At 41.4% G+C, this 20,332-nt stretch overlaps 1 protein-coding gene across 1 annotated transcript in view; it reads left to right on the top strand.

Annotated features, from left to right (window-relative positions):
• The first annotated feature begins 1,367 nt into the window (after positions 1-1,367).
• The window catches only part of LOC132820197 (MICOS complex subunit MIC27-like), a 49,757-nt gene continuing 30,792 nt past the window's right edge, over positions 1,368-20,332 (top strand). The window contains exons 1-2 of the mRNA XM_060832166.1: positions 1,368-1,419; positions 14,644-14,748. Coding sequence (XP_060688149.1) covers positions 1,408-1,419; positions 14,644-14,748 — 117 coding nt within the window. The 5' untranslated portion in view covers positions 1,368-1,407. The remainder of the gene's footprint in view (positions 1,420-14,643; positions 14,749-20,332) is intronic.

Raw genomic sequence — 20,332 nt, 5'->3', positions numbered from 1 at the left:
GGTAACATCTATACCAATTCTGCTGTGGTGATTGAAATTTCAAGATTTATATTGTCAAAAGTAGTTAATTGTGAACTGTTTTGGATATCTTCAAAGTTTTGAAAGGCCAAGTTGTTTGTAAATTATTTCTATTTTCTACAGATTTTGGAATGTGTGTCAGTTTAGTGAGTGTTAAGGTATTGTCCCTTGGGGAACTGCATCAGTATTTGAGATGGCAGGAATGGGGAATGCCACTGGTGTGCCTGTCAGTATTTGGCAGGGGTGTGTTCATGAGGTGTGTCAATATTTGAAGGCAGTTGTTTCTACGAATATGTTTATATTTGCAGAATGTACTTAGCAGGTGCTTCCACTTGTCTAAGAGGGTACCTGTTTTGACACATGCAGTCCCCATCTTGTGGGAGGAATGAGGACTCCTTAGCTGCTTGGTTCTTCTACAACAACTGAATCAAGCTTATACAGGTCATTCTGCTATAACACGTATTTCGTGAATGCAAATTCGCTTTAACACGATTGACAAATTCGGGAACTGTTTCTATAGCACTACGTTTTAAAGCATGTATTGGTTATAACGTGAATCTGGGCCCATTAGTTTAAATGGTGCTGCAATTACGCGATTTTCTTATAACACGGGATTGCACAAGAATGTCTTATATTAGAACAGGCTGTGTATACCTTTTATTGTAATAAAAGCCTCGCCGAGACAGAGAGGTTGAATAGGCTGGGGCAGATTTCCTTGTAGTGTTGGAGGCTGAGGGGTCACTGTATAGAGGTTTATAAAATCATAAGGAGCATGGATAGGATAAACAGGCAAGGTCTTTTCCCTGGGTTGGAAAGGTTTTGGGAGAATAGGGAGGGCTTAGTGGGATATGGGCCAAGTGCTGGCAAATGGGACTGGATTAGGTTAGGATATTTGGTCTCTAAGACGAGTTGGACTGAAGGGTCTGTTTCCATGCTGTACAACTCTATGACTCCAATCTGTTTCACACTTATCACTAGAGTCATCTTCATGGGGAATTTATCATCAACGCCGTCATCCTCAGGGAGAACATAAAAGGGGTCCCTGGATGATGATGATGATAAGTTCCCCATGAAAATGACTCTGGTGATAGTAACTTCCGCCAAGGAGACGATTCTGGATAGCACTCAGTGACTACCCAAAAGATTGACCTTGAGCCAACACTGAACGTTTTGCCAGGTAAAGGATAGCATACCTTGGGCAAAGCGCATGCTCCAACGCTGGTGCCGGCACTCAAGATAGTGCGCATGTTCCAAAGCCGGCACCACGGGCATTACGCATGTTCGGACGTCGGGAGTGCTCATGTAACGGCGCCGGCACTTCGGACAATGCGCATGTTCTGTTATCAGCATGTCTGGCATTGCGCATGTCCCGGAGCCGGCGCTGTCATAATGGCGTCTCAGGTGAGTGTCGCCAGGCAGATGTACTTTGTTTGGCGGCGAGAGGCGGGGCCCCGGTGGTTGTTATTCAATTGACCGTATTGTGTGGCCCCACGTTAACAGGAGCCCTGGTACTTGCATGGACTGACAGTTTCAGTGATCGTGCATATCAGAAAGATGGCCCCTCTGTCAGAGTTTGTAGATTAACAAGGTACACTTATATAGCGCCTTTAATTGAATGAACCATCCTGGCGTGTTCACTGGAGCATGAAAGATCAAAACACTAACACTCAGTCTCATAAAGTAATAGCTCAGGTGAGCAAAGCTTGATCAAACAGGTGGGAGTTGGCAAGTACCCTTTACATTTTTAGGGAGAGTTGTGAGGGATGCTGCCTGGAGCTGGAGCAAACACAGAATGCTGGAGAAATTCAGGCCCACTGCATCTGCAGAGCGAGAAGCAAAGTTAATGTTTCAAATCTGCTGTTGACGGTTCATCAGAACTGAACAAATGTCACAACAAGCTTGAAGTATTTACTCTGTTTCTCTTGCCAACTTTTTTTGTGTTTGTTTCAGATTTCCATGTTTGACAGTGTTTTGCCTTTGTTAGAGAGGGAGCTGGATTTGAAGATGAACACTACTTTCTGATGATATTGCCAAGGGTTTACGCTCTGATGAGGAGTGGAGAGTGATGGATATATTCTTTTGGGGAACATCAGTGGTAATAATGACAGACAGAAAAAGAAGGCAGTAATGTCAGATGGATGAGAATTGAACTGGGAATGTCACCCCAGCTGACCAATGAAGCAGATGTGGCAGGAAGATGGTGTGATCAGTTGTGTTAATAACTATAGATACCTTTATATATGTAGCTGTGTATAGAATTCAATTGATCATGTAAATATCCTTCGTAGAAGTGTTGTCAAACAAAGTTTGGTTCTGAACCTCGAGATATTTTGGGCATGTGTGCCCAAAAGCTTGGCCAATTATTATGTTTTACATTGTGTTCTAAAGGAGGGAAGAGGATTTAGAGTGGGAATCCCAGTGCGTAGAATTTAGAGTGCTGAAATGAGTATGGGCAAAATATTAGTGGCCTGATCTGCAGTGAAATGCTGTTTAACATTTACTGAAAATGCATTTTAAACTTTATAGCATAAATACTGTATGATACAGTCTGTCAACACTTGGGAATTTCAGACATTCAATATCAAGTACTCCCATGTCAGATATAATGCAGCTACATAATAAAATTGTCATCACTAATGTGCCCCAACTTCAGAAGAAAATGGTGATGATTTTGTCATTTTCCACTTTGGCTGTCTTCAATCATGCTTGTGTAACAGTGCCCAATTGGAAGCAGTGCAGTGTCTAATGCTTACTAACCTGAGACTCGTCACTCATTAATACACTATTCTTAACATAGAGTCATAGAGTTGAACGGCATGGAAGCAGATCCTTTGGTCTAACTCATCCATGCCTACCAAATATCCTAAATTAATCACATCCTATTTGCCAGCTTATGGTCCATATCCCTTTCAACCCTTCCTATTCATGTACCCATTGAGATGCCTTTTAAAATTTTATAATTATACCAGCCACCACCACCACAACAATCTCTGGCAGGTCATTTCTTATATGCACCACCCTCTGCATGAAATAATTGCCCCTTAGGTCCCTTTTTAAATCTTTCCCCTCTCACCTTAAGTCTACGCTGTTTAGTTTTGGACTTCCCTAACCTGAGAAAAAGACCTTGGCCATTCACCCTGCCCATGCCACTCATGATTTTATAACCCACTACAAGGTCACACTTCAATCTGCGACACTCCAGGGACAAAAGCCCGTGCCTCTTCACTCTCTCTCTATATCTCAAACCCTCTAATCTTCGCAACATCCTCGTACAGATAAGTCTTTCAAAGTCTGAGTTGGATTTGGAGCTCAAGTCTGAAATATGGTGACTGTAAACCTCTCAGAGTAGGCATTCTTACCTAAGAACTCTGAATTAAATGTGGATTGTGTGGCCTCTTTCGCTGAGTAGATTCCACTTTTTCCAAGGAGGTCTTGTTGTGCAACAGGTAGCTTCTGAGGCAGAAACTCTGCGGTCAGAGTCTGCTTCACAACTCAATGGCCATGGAAGTTATTACATGGTCAAACAGGTTGATCATCAATCTGCAAATCCTTTGAGTACACTCAGTAGGTGATAAGAGCTTTAGAGTTTCCAACCGTCCAGAAATATGTTTTAGCTGCAGCACAACAGCATCCACTCATTTAAAAAAATATTCCCAAGTACTAGCTCTTGCCATGGACTGGACTCTGTGACAAGAGGGACTCCTGCTTCAAAGCTTCCCAGTTTTAATATCCTTGTAACCATGTCACTTTAATGACTATAAGATCAAATCAATTATCCTGTATTAATGCTATCAATTCATTTATTTTGTTCTGAACACACACATTCAAGTAAAAAGCCACTCGTTTTGCCTATTGACCATTTCTTCCCTTCTTAGATTATACTTACTCAGTTTATCTATGTTTGTATGCTCTGTTCCTTCCTCTATCACCTTTATACAAGTGATTATGCAATTAGCTTCCATTATTTATGCCTACATTTCCTCTCAAAGTCTCCCTCCCCTCTAATTTCTTTAAAGCCCTGTCTACAGCCCTAGGTATTCAATTCACTAGTCCAACATCGTTCAAATGAAGTCTGTCCTAATACTGGTGCCAGTATCCCACAACCTAAAACCTATATCATGCATATTAATCTTTAAGCCATACATTTAACTCCTTGACTTTATTTCCTATGTACCAGTTTGCCTGAGGCTTTGATAATAAGACCATAAGACACAGGAGCGGAAGTAAGGCCACTCGGCCCATCAAGTCCACTCCGCCATTCAATCATGGCTGATGGGCATTTCAACTCCACTTACCAGCGTTCTCCCCGTAGCCCTTAATTCCTCGAGACAACAACAATCTATCAATCTCGGCCTTGAAGACATTTAGCGTCCCGGCCTCCACTGCACTCCGTGGCAATGAATTCCACAGGCCCACCACTCTCTGGCTGAAGAAATGTCTCCGCATTTCTGTTCTGAATTGACCCCCTCTAATTCTAAGGCTGTGTCCACGGGTCCTAGTCTCCTCGCCTAACGGAAACAATTTCCTAGCGTCCACCCTTTCCAAGCCATGTATTATCTTGTATGTCTCCATTAAGTCTCCCCTCAATCTTCTAAACTCCAGCGAATACAATCCCAGGATCCTCAGCCGTTCCTCATATGTTAGACCTGCCATTCCAGGGATCATCCGTGTGAATCTCCGCTGGACACGTCCCAGTGCCAGTATGTCCTTCCTGAGGTGTGGGGACCAAAACTGGACACAGTACTCCAAATGGGGCTTAACCAGAGCTTTATAAAGTCTCAGTAGCACCTCTCTGCTTTTATATTCCAACCCTCTTGAGATAAGAGACAACATTGCATTCGCTTTCTTAATCACGGACTCAACCTGCATGTTTACCTTTAGAGAATCCTCGACTAGCACTCCCAGATCCCTTTGTACTTTGGCTTTACTAATTTTCTCACCATTTAGAAAGTAGTCTATGCTTTTATTCTTTTGCCAAAGTGCAAGACCTCGCACTTGCTCACGTTAAATTCCATCAGCCATTTCCTGGACCACTCTCCCAAACTGTCTAGATCCTTCTGTAGCCTCCCCACTTCCTCAGTACTACCTGCCTGTCCACCTAACTTTGTATCATCGACAAACTTCGCTAGAATGCCCCCAGTCCCCTCATCCAAATCATTAATATATAATGCGAATAGCTGTGGCCCCAACACTGAACCCTGCGGGACACCGCTCGTCACCGGCTGCCATTCTGAAAAAGAACCTTTTATCCCAACTCTCTGCCTTCTGTTAGACAGCCAATCCTCAATCCATCCCAGCAGCTCACCTCGAACACCATGGGCCCTCACCTTGCTCAGCAGCCTCCCGTGTGGCACCTTATCAAAGGCCTTTTGAAAGTCTAGATAGACCACATCCATTGGGTTTCCCTGGTCTAACCTACTTGTTACCTCTTCAAAAAATTCCAACAGGTTTGTCAGGCATGACCTCCCCTTACTAAATTCATGTTGACTTGTTCTAATCAGACTCTGCTCTTCCAAGAATTTAGAAACCTCATCCTTAATGATGGATTCTAGAATTTTACAAACAACCGAGGTTAAGCTGATTGGCCTATAATTTTCCTATAATTGGCCTATAATAATTCAAAGACGATTGGCTTGGAAATTCTACTTTTGAGGTTAACTCCTAACTATTCAAAATCTTTCAGTAGAACCTCCTTTCAAACCTATATGTTGTTGGCACCAATGTGGATGATAACTGGATCCTTCCCCTCCCTCTCCAGGTTTATCTGTAGCCCCAAAGCAATGTCCTTAACTCTGGCACTGGGCAGACAAGGCAACCTTTGGGAGTCCCTCATCCCTGTAAAGTTCAGTATGCATCCCCATAATTATACTGTCCGAACACAATGAAATTCCTATTTCCTACCCGCACTTGAATGGTTCCATTTACCAAGGTGTGTGGTCGGTTTGCTTATCTATCTTGCAGTCCCCACTGCCTGCAAAACTCTCATAACTGCTTGTCGATTGTAGGAGTCAAGCACTACCTGCAACTGCTGGAATCCTCATACCTGCCTCACCTGCAGTCACACCCTCCTATCCCTGATCACTGACCAATTTTGAGTTGCCTAGTCTGAATGGTGTAACTGCCCTCTGGAAACAGTCTTCAGGTAACTTTTCTCTTTCTTGGTACAGCACAACATTTGCAGCTCCTCAGCTTGGACTTCGAGCTGCAAGCACTTATTACGGACATGTTTGCTGTGGACCACATTTGTGTCTAGCAGCTTCCACATGTTACAGCAACAACAATCGGTATATAATGGGATAAGGGTCTTGAAACGAAGAGCAAACCTGACTAGAAAGTAAAAGAGGATTAACATGTGGTGACTGAGCATAATAGAGAAGTAGTGATGGAGTGTGATTACATCAGTTGCTCTTGTAAACTGTCTTCAATGCTGCCTGTTATGTTGGAACCATTCTGTGATTCTAAATACATCTCTGGGTTAAATGGGCAATCTGCCAGCATCGAGATGCTCAAGAAAAATTCTGTTGGATGTGCTGTAGGCAATCGCCCTTTATTACTGATGTTACAAAGACATACGTTTAATCTTACTTGAAGGACTTGAGGTTTGAAGGATTGAGTAGGATTAATTTAGATCTAGTTTTGTTGGAATGAATGCAGTGTTTTCTTTTAAAATAGGTAATTGAAAGTTTACTGTGGACATTAGAGGTAACTGTTGATAACTGCTTATTTGCTGTCGATACTTGCTAAAGCTGTTTTGAACAGTGACTGGCTTGAGAGATCTTTCTTTAACCGGTTTACCTGGGAGAAAGTGTACTAAGGGCATGCTGAAATGGAGAAAAATCTTTGCTACCCCCTCCCCACCCACCACCTCACCTCACCTCACCTCAGTGTGCTTTACAGCTGTTCAATGAGGGTCTATAGCCCAAAAATGTCTATCAGCTCCCCTGGCTATCAAAATCACATGGCTATTCAAGTCTTATTTGTACCCCCATTGTGCAGCTGAGCTACCCGTGATATTGTGGACTTGGCTTTCACCTCCCAAATGAACCACCATTCTCAGTATTCAGAGCAGAATATGGTTTGGACAGCAACATCCGTAATGTCTGCCAATTTTTTTTAAACTTTCTCCCACTTTCTGTGTGCTCTCAGCTGCAGAATAATCAAGTGTACAAATACGCTATCCTGAGAGGTCTGAGCCTCATGAATGCACCATAGTGGCACTAGCAGCTGCTCAAGACACAAGGAGTGTCCTGAAGTGGCCACATAACACTGGATGTTCCCACAAGACTGAAGTAACTCTGTCATTCCTTATTTATTTGTTACCGACAGAAGAAACCATGGTGATACAAAAAAGGCATTTCAACTATTAATAAAATCTTAACAGTACTGAGAATTCTTTTTGATAATCAATACATTTTGTTGGATTAAATGAATCTTCTTTCAAAAAGAAGATTAATCTTAATACAGCAGGTTAATTCTCTCTGGTGAGTCATAAACAGTGGAAAACTTTACTCTTACATTCAAAATCACACAATAAAGCCATGTGCAATATAATTACAAATAAAGCCCAGTAATACTTTCATGTGATTAGCAAATTACTTCACCCAGTGAAATTGAGTGAGGAACAGGTAGAGCATCGCTAAAATTTAATTGAATTTTTGCATGTCTTCAAATCTCCCTATGTGTGTTGTCCAGAGTGTATTGGACAGCATTTAATGATCATTTGAAGGTTCATAATTGCGGTCCTGTAAATTTATAGCTAACTATCACACTGCTGTCTATGGAGAATCCTGTGCTCTCCTCTATAAACAGTATTTATTTATTTTCTTAACTGATGGCAGGGTAGAAGGAACCTTTTACCCTCTGGGTGGAGTACTAATCATGGGCATCAATGTTTTTTGAGATATAGGCTTCTTTTTTGGGGTCTGGGGCTTTTTCTTTAGCTTTGAAGGCCAATTTCAGTTTAAAATAAAAATTCTGCCGACAGCATGACACTGAAAATTGCATTGGAGAAGTTAGATCTTTGCACTTGCTGGGTGTGCATTACTGTTTAGTAAAATTTTGCATTGACACAGGGAAAGTTTAAGACACAAAAGTAAGCCATATCGCCCATTGATCATGCTGGCCAAAGAAGAGCCTCTATTAACCTTTGAGCAAGTGTCCCACACCTCTACCATCCCCAGGTGAGAAAATACTTCCTCTATTCCCTTCTAATCCTGTCACTGTACTTTTACTTTGGTTCAATACTGCCTAGTTATTGATATCTGCTAAGGAAACTGGTAACTTTAAATCCATTCTTCCTAGGCAGCTCATAATATTTACACCTCAAATGGAATGAGCTGCCAGAGGAAGTGGTACAATTGGAATATTTAAAAGGCATCTAGATGAGTATATGAACAGGAAGAGTTTGGAGGGATATGGGCTGGGTGCTGGCAGGTGGGACTAGATTGGGTTGGGATATCTGGTTGGCATGGATGAGTTGGACTGAAGGGTCTGTTTCCATGCTGTACATCTCTAAGACTCTTATCCTCTGTTCCAAATGAAGGGACTCCAATCTTCCTTCATAGTTAAAATTATCCAGCCTTGACAACACTCCTTAAACTTTGTCTGTATCCTCTCTAGTGTGATCACATTCTTCCTATAATAGTGACCTGTAATTTATAGTCTAGCTAGTGTTTTATGCATTTCTTGTAAAACTTTCTTAATCTCTACGCTGTTAGGTAATAAAGGAAAGTAACCCATATGCCTTTTCAATTGCCCTAAATACCTGTCTTTCTTCCTCAAGGATCTGAGGATAGGCACTCCAAGGTCTCCTTGTACCTTCACACTTCTCAGTATTTGACTATTTATTTATTTGTTATGTATTCCTTTGTTTTGTTTTTCTTACCCAAGTCCATTACTTCCCACTTCTCCAGGTGGAATCTCATTTGTCATTTTTCTGCCTACTTGACCAATTAATTGACATTAGCCCATAAGTTGCACGAGCACGGAGTCCACTGTGCCATTCAGTGACACTGTGGCTGATCTGATAGTCCTCAACTTCATTTTCCTGCCTAATCCCCCAAAACATTTGGTTTCCTTACCGATTAATATCGGCCTTGAATATATTTAGCAATCTAGCAACCCAGCCTCAGCAGCCCCCTGTGGTTAAAAAAAGTGATAGATTCATTACCCTCTGAGAGAGAAAACTTCCCCTTATCTCTGTACTAGGTGGGCAACTCTTTACTCTGAGATTATGTCCTCTATAACTGGACTGTCCCACCATCCCTAAAAAATCTTCTATGATTTCATTCTTCAAAATTCGACTGAGTACAGACCCAATCCTAAACCTCTCTTCATTAGCCATTCTCTCCATACTCAGAACTAACAGAGTGAATACTCTGTGGGCTGCCTCCAGTGTTAACGCCTCTTTCCCAAGGTAAGAGGAGCATAATTTTCACAATATTCTGGGTGTGGTCTGACTCTTTACTTGTATGGGTTTAGCAAGATTTCCCTATTTATGTACTCCATTCTTTTTGAAATAAAGGTCTACTGTCTGTTTGCCTTCCCTCTTGCCCACTGAAATTCGATGCTAGCTTTCTGTGATATATGCAGGAGGACCCCCAAACCCCTCTGTGCTGCAGCTTCCTCCATTTTAAAATAACATTCAGCTCTTCTATTTTTCCTGCCAAAGTTCATAATTCTCAGGTTTTCACATTATATTCCATCTGACAAGGTTTTGCCCACCTACTTAGCCTGTGTTTCTCTGTGGAGTCTTCACATCATCCCCATTTGCCTTCCAACTATTTTAGTGTCATCCACCAAATTAGCTATAATACATTGACTTTTATTGTCCAAGTCATTAATATATATTAAAATTAATTGCGGCTCCAACACAGATCCTTGTGGCACTCCGCTCATTTTGGGTTACCATCCTGAAAATACCCCTTTTTTCTAGCCTTGCTTGTATTAGTTAGCTAAGCTGCAACATTGATGGCTGAAGGGCCTGTACTGCACTGTAATGTTCTATGTTATAATCCTTTATCCATGTTAATGTACTGCTCACACACACACACTAGGTTCATTAAGTCTTTTAATAAGTGGTATCTTATTGAAAACCTGTGAAAATACAAATATATTGTATTTATTGGTTCCCTATATCAATCCTGCTTGCTACTCCTCAAAGAACTAATAAATTTGTTAAGCATGATTTCTCCTTCATGAAGCCTTACAGACTCAGTCTGATTTTTTTTGTAAATGTTCTACGAGCACATCTTTTATAACCTTTGTTCTTAATTACACATATTAAGCCAATTGACCTATGATTGCACATTTATTTTTACCTCCAAAGCTTTCTAAGTGAAGCTATTGCATTGGCAGTCTTCCAATTCTATGGGACTTTTCCAGTATCTAAGTAATCTCGGAAGATGGCTAGCAGCGCATACACTACCTTCAGCTACTTCCTTTTAAAGCAGAGAATGTAACCCATCATGTCCAGGTATTTATTGGCTTTGGCCTCATAAGTTTCCCTAGTACTTTTTCTGTTCAGGTCTGCACTTTGTCCTGGGCCTTCTTTCCCACATTGTTTATATTCTTACAGCCTCTGCTCTGACTAGATTTTTTTTTTCTCTTTGTTGTACAGTATAACAAATTAGAAACTGAAATTGAATTTGTCCAGAAGATTTTTATTTGTTTACTCATGGGACATGGGTATTGCTGGCTGGCAAGCGTATTTGCCCGTCCCTAGTTGCCTTGAGAAGGTGGTGGTGAGCTCCTGAGCTTGTTACAGCCTTGGTTCGTACATGGACAAAAGAGCTGAATTCCAGAGGGGAGGTAAAAGTGACAGCCTTGACATTTAGTCAATCGAGTGTGGCATCTAGGAGCCAGCGTAAATCGGCGGTCGACAGGAAATAGGTGGGGGAGAGGGGAATCCCTCCAAAATTGGAGTCATGCCTGGCACATCGGAAGATGGTCATGGGTGTTGGAGGTCAGTCATCTCAGCTCCAGGAGTTCCTCAGGCTAGTGTCCTTGGCCCAACCATCTTCAGGTGCTTCATCAATGACTTTTCCTCCATTATAAGGTCAGAAGTGGGGATGTTCGCTTATGATTATATAATGATCAGCACTATTCACTATTTCTCAGATACTGAATCAGTCCATGTAAAAATGCAATAAGACTTGGACAGTATCCAGGCTTGGACTGACCAATGACAAATAATAATGACACCATGCAAGTACTGGGCAATGACCATCTCCAATAAGAGACAATGTAACCGCCATCCCTTGATATCACCAAATCCTCTCTATCAACATTTGGGGTGCTATAATTGACAAGAAACACAACTGGACTCGCTATATAAATAGGGTGGCTACAAGACCAGGTCAGAAGCTAGGAATGTTGCAGTGAATAACTCACTTCATGACTCCCCAGAGTTTGCCCACCATCTACAACACATAAGTCAAGGGTGTGATGGAATACTCCTCAGTTGTCTGGATGAGTATAGCTCCAACAACACTCAACAAGCGTGACACCAACTGGGACAAAGCAGCATGATTGCTTGGCACCACATCCACAAGAATCCATTCCCTCTACCACAGCTGCTCAGGAGCAGCAGTGTGTACTGTCTACAAGATGCACGGCAGAAATTCGTCAAAGATCCTGAGACAGCACCTTCCAAACACGTAACCACTTCCTTCTAGAAGGCCAAGGGCAGCAAATATAAGAACAAAAGATAAGGCAGAAGCATTAGCAGTAATCTGCAGCCAGAAATGCCAAGTTGATGATCCATCTTGGCATCCTCCAGTGTTCCTCAGCATAACAGATGCAAGTCTTCAGCCAATTCATTGCAGGTGATATTAAGAACTGCTGAAGGAAATGGATACCTGCAGTTCCCCTCCAAACGTCTTATCATCCTGCTATGGAATTATATCGCCATTCCTTCAGTGTCAGTGGGTCGCAGTCCTGGAATCCTAGATGCTCCCTCAGGGCAATGTGGTCTATCTACAGCACATGGACTTCAATGGTTTCAGAAAGCAGCTCACCATTACCTTCTCAAGGGCAAATAGGAACAGACAATAAATGCTGGCCAGCCAGCAACACCCACGGCCCATGAGTGAATAAATAAAAATCATTCGGACGAATCCAATCTCAGTTTCTAATTTGTTATACTGTACAACAAAAAGGAAAAAAAATCTAGTTAGAGCAGATGCTGCAAGAATATGAACAGTGCGGGAGGGAAGGTCCAGTAGACAGTGCAGACCTGAACAGAAAGCAACAGAATATACTAAGAAACAGGATGAAGCCCTGCTTTTGCTCTCTCTTTCAAGTAACTCTTTGTTCAGCCATTCCTGAAATGTTGACTTTCCTCCTGGGATGCTGCCTGACCTGCTGTGCTTTTCCAGCTCCACACTTTTTGACACGGGTTATTGTTTGACCTGCCTGTGGGACAGCTGTCCTAATTTTGGCACTGGCCCCCCAGATGTTGGTATGGAGGAATTTACAGGGTCAATAGGACTGTTTTTGCTGTTATCATTTCCAGTACCTAGGTCGATGCCAGGTGGTCCATCCAGTTCCATTTCTTTGAGACTTTGTAGCGATCGATACAATTGCATAGCCCCCCAAGTCATTTCAGAGAACAATTGACAGTCAACCGCATTGGTGTAGGTCTGGAGTCACATGTAGGTCGCACTGTGAGCGTGGCAGATTTCCTTCCCTGAAGTACCAAAACCAGGAATATTTTTTCCCAATAACCAGGAATAGTTTCATGGCCATCAATAGATTCTTAATTCTAAATAGTTTTATTGAATTCACATTCCGTTTATCTGCCTTGGCAGGATTTGAACCCGGAGTCCTCAGGACATTAGCTGAGTTCTGGATTCCCCTAGTTTACACTTTCACTAATCACAGCCATGTCTGAGCTTGGAATGTTCGTACTGTTTTATCTGAACCTGGAGAACCATATTTTATACATTGGTGCTTCTATCGCCAAAGCAGACAGCAATAAATTAGTATATTCGAGTGGTCCCATGGCTCTTCACAAAGGTATGTTAAGAGACAAAATCTGTTGTATACTTGACCTCGAAAGCTACAAACTCTATTCTGTTGGAACTGCAAATCTGTAACAACTTATTTTTAACTTTTCCAAGTGTATCTTGTCGCAGCCTTAGAATTAAACTTGTGCTGCATTTGTTTCAACTGCAGATGGAGCACATTCACTGCCAATGCAGTGGCAGTGCCTGTGTAAATGCCGTCTACTTCAGCCAGCAGGCGATCCTCCTGAGTTTTTGCTTTGCTCACTTGCCATCTGATTTACCTCCGAGGGACAATTTGACAGGTGTTGTCCTATAAAAGCAACCCAAGTACACAGTCAGGTGAAAGTTAACCGTGCTTGTGGAACACAGTAGAACAAGACTAAAAGAAGCCAGGTCCTGACTGCAGACTTGCATTGCAGGAAGTTACAGACGCAATGCTTGTATTTTAAATGCAGGCTGAATGCACCTTGAACTGGATCTGTGTACTGTTGCAGCACTTCATTGATAATGTGTAATTTTGCAAATGTGGTTTTGAAAGACAACACTGATACATAAAAATGATTTATGATGCCAAATATTTATCAAAAAAATCATCTGATTGTTGTTTGATATCAGAGCTGTAACTTGATTCAAATGTTTTACAAAAGTTGAGTAAACTCTGGGCAGAGAACTGTTCTCGCCTCCCCCTGTCATAAACGTGTACTTTCAATGGATGCTGTCTTCTGAGAGAGCATAGCTTGTGAAATAATTTATTGCTCAAAATCCAGCCTTTTTTTTAAACTAACGAAGTGTTAAGTCTGAGGTCAGTACCAATCATGCTTGTGTATGGAAGTGTAGTTTCAACTAGCCTTGAGCATATTAGGGAATAAGAGAAAATAGAATTATCGCAGTGTTTCATTATTGAAATATGTTTTAGCGTTGACATGAAAACTACAGTCAATAGGTTGTGGGAAAGTAAGCCAGCTCCTTGTCACTTGATTTAAGTGATTAAAGTTTCTGTGAGACTTGCCAAGATGAGGCATTAAATTAAATTTCCTTTCTATGTTTAAATGCTTTTGCAAGATTTCCCAGTGCTTTGCTGATTTCAGAAGAAGGAACCAAACTTGGAAGCAGGCATTTCTCTTCAGTCAGGAAGTGCTTTTCGGCTTGGTTAAAAGAAATAGTAAATGTGCATTTATATAGCATCTGACATGTCAAAAGTGATTTACAGCTATTTTTAAGCATAGTCACTGGTTGTAATGGAGGAGTGCAAACTTTTGATGATGTCCAATTTATTTGGCTTCAACATAATTGCCCTTTGCAAATAATTTCAGTTCTTGTTTCACAGCAATTATTTGGTTCTTGATCCTTACTAAGCAAAATTACAATTGTTTAAATCAGTTATAAATAGGAAAGGAGGACGTTTTGCATGTTCTGTTTATTTTTATGATCAGTTTTATATTGGAAAAAGGAATAACATAATGAATTAGTCAGGCAATTCTTTTAAAGAGAGGTAAATATGGATTGAGTGCACAAACTGATGTAACTACTGAACTGGCGAGTTTTAGCCCTGATATTAGTGACTGAAAATGAATCCATTCAGTAGGAATGCCAAGTAAGTTGATTTTAATTCTCGCAGGTTGTTAGATTGTCAGCACTTCCAGCTGCTCTGGGGATGGTATCTTTCAAAGTATATGCTTCAAGTAAAAGTCACCAGAATAAGGATTCAATCAAGCCAGAGCAGGTGAGTTCTTTTTCTCAAGTTTCATTGAAGTTTTCAAAACCTGTTTGGATTAAATATTTATATGATGTCGAAGAATTTAAAAAATATATATATAACTTTGTGAAGTCACCAGACATGCTGGATGTGATTGTTTATTATCCCACGACCACAGTCCTAAGACCTGTCATGTATGAGTTACTCTGAGCATAGCACTTTGTTTATGTTGGACATGACTGATGTTTGCTAGAGCTGACTAGTTCCACAGGTTCTATCATTTTGTCACCTGCTTTTTGATAAAGTAAGCCCTTTAAAGTAAGACTTTAAAAGAATACCTGTCAAACTAATACATTACTCCATCTCTGCCAGGAGACTGTCCTTTTAAGATGGTCATCATCAGAACATTTGAGACTATTTCTCAGAAAGAACTTAATGGAGATGACTTTCTGCATGTCTATACTAGAATTCAGACAGTGAAAATAGATTTTCCCCCAGTATCTTGGCCAACCTTCCTTCATCAATGAACACCACCTAAAACAGTATCACAGCAACAAAACCAGAAATTGTTGGATAAACCTAGCAGATCTGATAGTATCTGTGGGAAGAAAGCAGAGTTAACATTTCAAGTCTGGTGACTCTTCATCAGAATTTATGTTTTTGTTTCAGATCTCCAGCCCTTTGTTTCATTACAGTAGTACAGCATATTCATCTCATTCTAAATTTGAGGGATATTTGTATCTGTAACACAACTGTTGAACTTCCTTACAGTGTCTCAACATCAGATTAGCACATCCTTCTACAAAACACCATTTCAGTGAGATGTGACCAGGTGCTATATAAATGCAGACTTCTTTTTGTTATCTGTCATTTTGTCTCCATTCCTCCAAACTAGGAACAGTTAGTTTCTTCTAGCAAACTATTTTATCTAATCTGAGACTATTTTGAGTCTGAAATTTCATTTGTATACCTCCATTCTCACCAAAAAGACAAAAGTCTAACATGAGATCTTTAATTTTACTTATCCAGACTTAATCATTTTCATTTTGGATGGTAGAGCATTAAACGAAGAAAAAAAATCACCCTCGCCCTAAGTGTCCACGGCATGTGTAGACAATAGCATACTCTTGCCATACATATTTCTTATTCTGCAGCATCACTGTGTATGAACTGTCATACAGTGCCATCCTCTCTGACTTTATGGGCTTCTATTAACTGTGATGATTCAATGGTTTTAAGAGGAATACTTTGTCCTGTTTTATTTTAATGAAGAAAGGTTGAGACAGAGATATTGAGCTGTCTGTACAAAGCCAATAAACAGTTTGAGGCGCTTTGGAATTAAGTTAGGATAATAGAAGCTGCCTGAAGGGTTGGGTCATGCTCCCAAGAACCAGGAGTTTTAGTTTTAGTTTTCTGCAGTTGCTAGGGTCTTGAAGCTCTTATTCCTCTCTCTGTTGTAGCTAAAAGCTGGGGTTCTCTTCCGATTCGTGTTTTTTCTCAACCATTTGGCACAGTGGCTCAGTGATTAGTACTGCTGCCTCAAAGCGCTAGGGGGATGGGTTTGATTCCAACCTCAGGCAACTGACTTTGTGGAGTTTCCACATTCTCTCTGTCTGTGTGGATTTCCTCTGGGTGCTCCGGTTTCTTCCCAGAGTCCAAAGATGTGCAGGGTGGGTAGTTTGGCCATGCTAAATTGCCCATAGTGTCCAGAGACATGCAGGTTAGGTGGATTAGCCATGGTAAATGCAGGGTTACAGGGGACTAGGGTAGGAGGGTGGGTGTGGGTGGGATGCTTTTCAGGGGTTGCTGTGGACTGGATGGGCTGTATGGCCTGCTTCCACACTATAGGGATTCTACAATTCAATTAAACATAGTTTCTGATCATGCAACTTCAACTTCCTTATTTTTATTCCTTGATTTCTCCTCCTGCTTCAACCTGTGGCCTTTGTGAGCATGTTGCCACACAGTCAGGGAAAATTTCAGGATATACTTCCTGTAACACCTCTGTGTCTGATTTTCCACTGGTTTTTCAACCTTAGTAGACGTCACTCTCACCTGTGATCCAAATATATCATGACTGAGGATAAACTGTATTTCCTGAACCAAGAATTCCTCTATTATACCTACCACCACTTTACCACTTTACACCGGACTCTGCAACCTCACTTTATATGATGGAACATCGCTCTTCTCACCATGAATTCCACATATTTTCTGGCAATACTCAACTTGAATTACGTATCTCCTCATCTCTCATCATCAAAGATTGATTTGCTCCCATATCTCTCAAAATCTTAATTTCTTTACCTGCTTGTGCTGGCATACATGAGTCAACCTTATCTACACACAAATAAATTCTTCTCAACCAACCCCTGATCAGGTTGTAAACTCTTTTAACAGCGTTTTAATTTTAACTTAATTTCAATAAAACTGACTGGTTTATCCTGATTTCCCTCATCAGTTTTCTCAATGCTTCTTCTGAACAAGCGTCACTGATTCCATCTGGCCTGCTTCATTACGGTGAAAACTCCTGTGCTTTTTTACTGCTCTTTTTTTCCCCTCATGGGTTATCGCTTTACCCTGTGCTAAACTATCTGCACTACTGTCATGGTCTCCTTTTCCTTTACAACCTGAGGATTTGTCTTTTCCCTAATTTCTATCCTTCGCAGATTGAAATTGGTGTCAGAAGTCAAATTTTAATTTATGAACCACCTCATAATCATCTACTGCTAATCTTGCAGTCTTAACTCTGCCCTTCCACATGAGTGCTCACTCCTTAAGGAAGTGAATTTTTGAACTGCTCCAAAATAACCAGCTCTCTAAGAGCATCAAATGTTTGATCTATTTTCAAAGCCCTTACTTCTCTATCATAATTACTTTGTTTGATTCTTTCAAACTCTATGTACATTTGATTAGTTTCCCTCCTTAAGTACCTAAAACTTTTTCTATCGGCTTCTGGTATTAGCTCATGTGCACTTAAGGTGTTTTGTTTTCATGTTGTCATAATCCCTAGACACCACCTCTGGTAGGAATGCAAATACCTCATCAACACTTATCTACCAACTTTGGTTGGAGCAACACTACCCACATGGTCATTGGCCATGCCATTTTTTTAGACATGTTTTCAAATGAAATGAAAAAGACTTCTACGTATTTCTCGTCAAAATTTGGCAATGCTTGGACTTATTTAACTAGATCTTTACCAGGCCTTTGGCTATGAGGGGATTGTTCTTCATGACTGTCCTCATCACTCTCACTACCTTTCACCTCTACCTCTGCCATTTTAAATTGTTTTAAGTTTTCAGATCCAACCTCTGAATTTCAAAAATTCTCTTTTTATCTCCCTTGCTTCTGCTAGGATCATCCTTTCCTTTTCATTTTCCTCTGCTGTAGCTATTCTCTCTTCCTGCTCTTCTTCTGCTCTCAAAGGTAATTCAAACTGTTTTATTTCCTTTCCAAGTTCAAGCTGCTTCATTTGCAATTGAATTTTAGCCATTTTCAATGATTTCGATGGCATTTCCGGCAATTGTAAATGTCAAGCTATCGCTGTAATTATCTCCCCTTTTCGCGCAAAGACAGCCCCAATTCCAACTTGTCTGTCAATTCCAAAAGCTTGTGAGAAGATTTGTACCTCGGGTGCTCGTTGTTGTGGTTCTGTTCGCCGAGCTGGGAGTTTTTGTTGCAAACGTTTTGCCCCCTTTCTAGGTGACATCTTCAGTGCTTGGGAGCCTCCTGTGAAGCGCTTCTGTGCTGATTCCTCCGGCATTTATACTGGTTTGAATCTGCCGCTTCCGGTTGTCAGTTGCTGTCCGCTGATGTGTCTGTTGATAGAATTCGTGGATGAGTGCCATGCCTCTAGGAATTCCCTGGCTGTTCTCTGTTTGGCCTGCCCTATAATAGTGGTGTTGTCCCAATCGAATTCGTGTTGTTTGGCATCTGAGTGTATGGCTACTAGGGATAGCTGGTCGTGTCGTTTCGTGGCTAGTTGGTGTTCATGGATGCGGGTTGTTAGCTGTCTTCCTGTTTGTCCTATGTAGTGTTTTGTGCAGTCCTTGCATGGGATTTTGTAAACTACTTTGGTTTTGCTCATGCTGGGTATCGGGTCCTTTGTCCTGGTGAGTTGTTGTCTGAGAGTGGCTGTTGGTTTGTGTGCTGTTTTTGAGTCCTAGTGGTCGCAGCAGTCTGGCTGTCAGTTCAGGAATGCTCCTGATGTATGGGTTGTCTTTGGATTGTGGCATGTCCTCATTTTGTTGTCTTTCCCTAAGGCATCTGGTGATGAAATTGTGTGGGTATCCGTTTTTGGTGAATACCTTGTATAGGTGTTCTTCTTCCTCTTTTTGTAGTTCCCAGCATGAGCAAAACCAACATAGTGTACAAAATCCCATGCAAGGACTGCACAAAACAGTACATAGGACACACAGGAAGACAGCTAACAACCCGCATCCATGAACACCAACTAGCCACGAAACGACACGACCAGCTATCCCTAGTAGCCATACACTCAGATGCCAAACAACACGAATTCGATTGGGACAACACCACTATTATAGGGCAGGCCAAACAGCGAACAGCCAGGGAATTCCTAGAGGCATGGCACTCATCCACAAAGTCTATCAATAGGCACATCGACCTAGACCCTATATACCGGCCACTGCAGCGGACAGCTACTGACAACCGGAAGCGGCAGATTCAAACCAGTATAAATGCCAGAGGAATCAGCACAGAAGCGCTTCACAGGAGGCTCCCAAGCACTGAAGATGTCACCTAGAAAGGGGACGAAACGTTTGCAACAAAAACTCCCAGCTCGGCGAACAGAACCACAACAATTCCAAAAGCTTTCATAAAACCCCTATAGAGTGGAAACAGGCCATTTGGCCCAACAAGTCCACCCAGACCCATTCCCCTACCCTATTACTCTACATTTACCCCTGACTAATGCACCTCACCCATACATCCCTAAACACTATGGGCAATTTAGCATGGCCAAATCACCTAATCTGCATATCTTTGGACTGTGTGAGGAAACCGGAGCACTGGGAAAAACCCATGCAGACACAGGGAGATGAGGCAACTCAACACAGATAGTCACCTGAGACTGGAATCGAACCTGGGTCCCTGGTGCTGTGAGGCAGCAGTGCTAACCACCAAGCCACCAAGCTTTGCCTTGCTTATTTTCTGTAAACCCCTGCAGTAACTTCTCCCACACCATAAAACTTTTAGTAACTGAACGAGCTGTTGGTAGACAGGGCAAACTCTGTTTAAACCAACCATATTCAACACCGGAAAAGAGAACATCAACATTCACCACTCACTGCCTTTGACTCCAAAAATCCTAAATCCAACCTGGAATTAGAGATTTTGATCCTCAGAAGAACCCCAGTGTGTTATGGAACAGACCATACCCTCTCAAACTATGTTAGGAAGAAAATCTAGACCCTAACATCTTATTTTACAGGTAAGTGTAAGGTGTTCGATTGGTTAACCTACTTGACTTTAAGCAAAGCACATCTTTATTTTTACACTGTAGTTAAAATACAGACAAAATTAAAGAAGACAAAAATCTGCTTAATTGTAACTCTATCAAAATGCTTAACAAAATAGTAAATATTAC

This window comes from Hemiscyllium ocellatum, chromosome 11 (genome assembly GCF_020745735.1).
Source record: "Hemiscyllium ocellatum isolate sHemOce1 chromosome 11, sHemOce1.pat.X.cur, whole genome shotgun sequence".
NCBI lineage: Eukaryota > Metazoa > Chordata > Chondrichthyes > Orectolobiformes > Hemiscylliidae > Hemiscyllium > Hemiscyllium ocellatum.
This window is presented reverse-complemented; position numbering and strand designations above follow the sequence as displayed.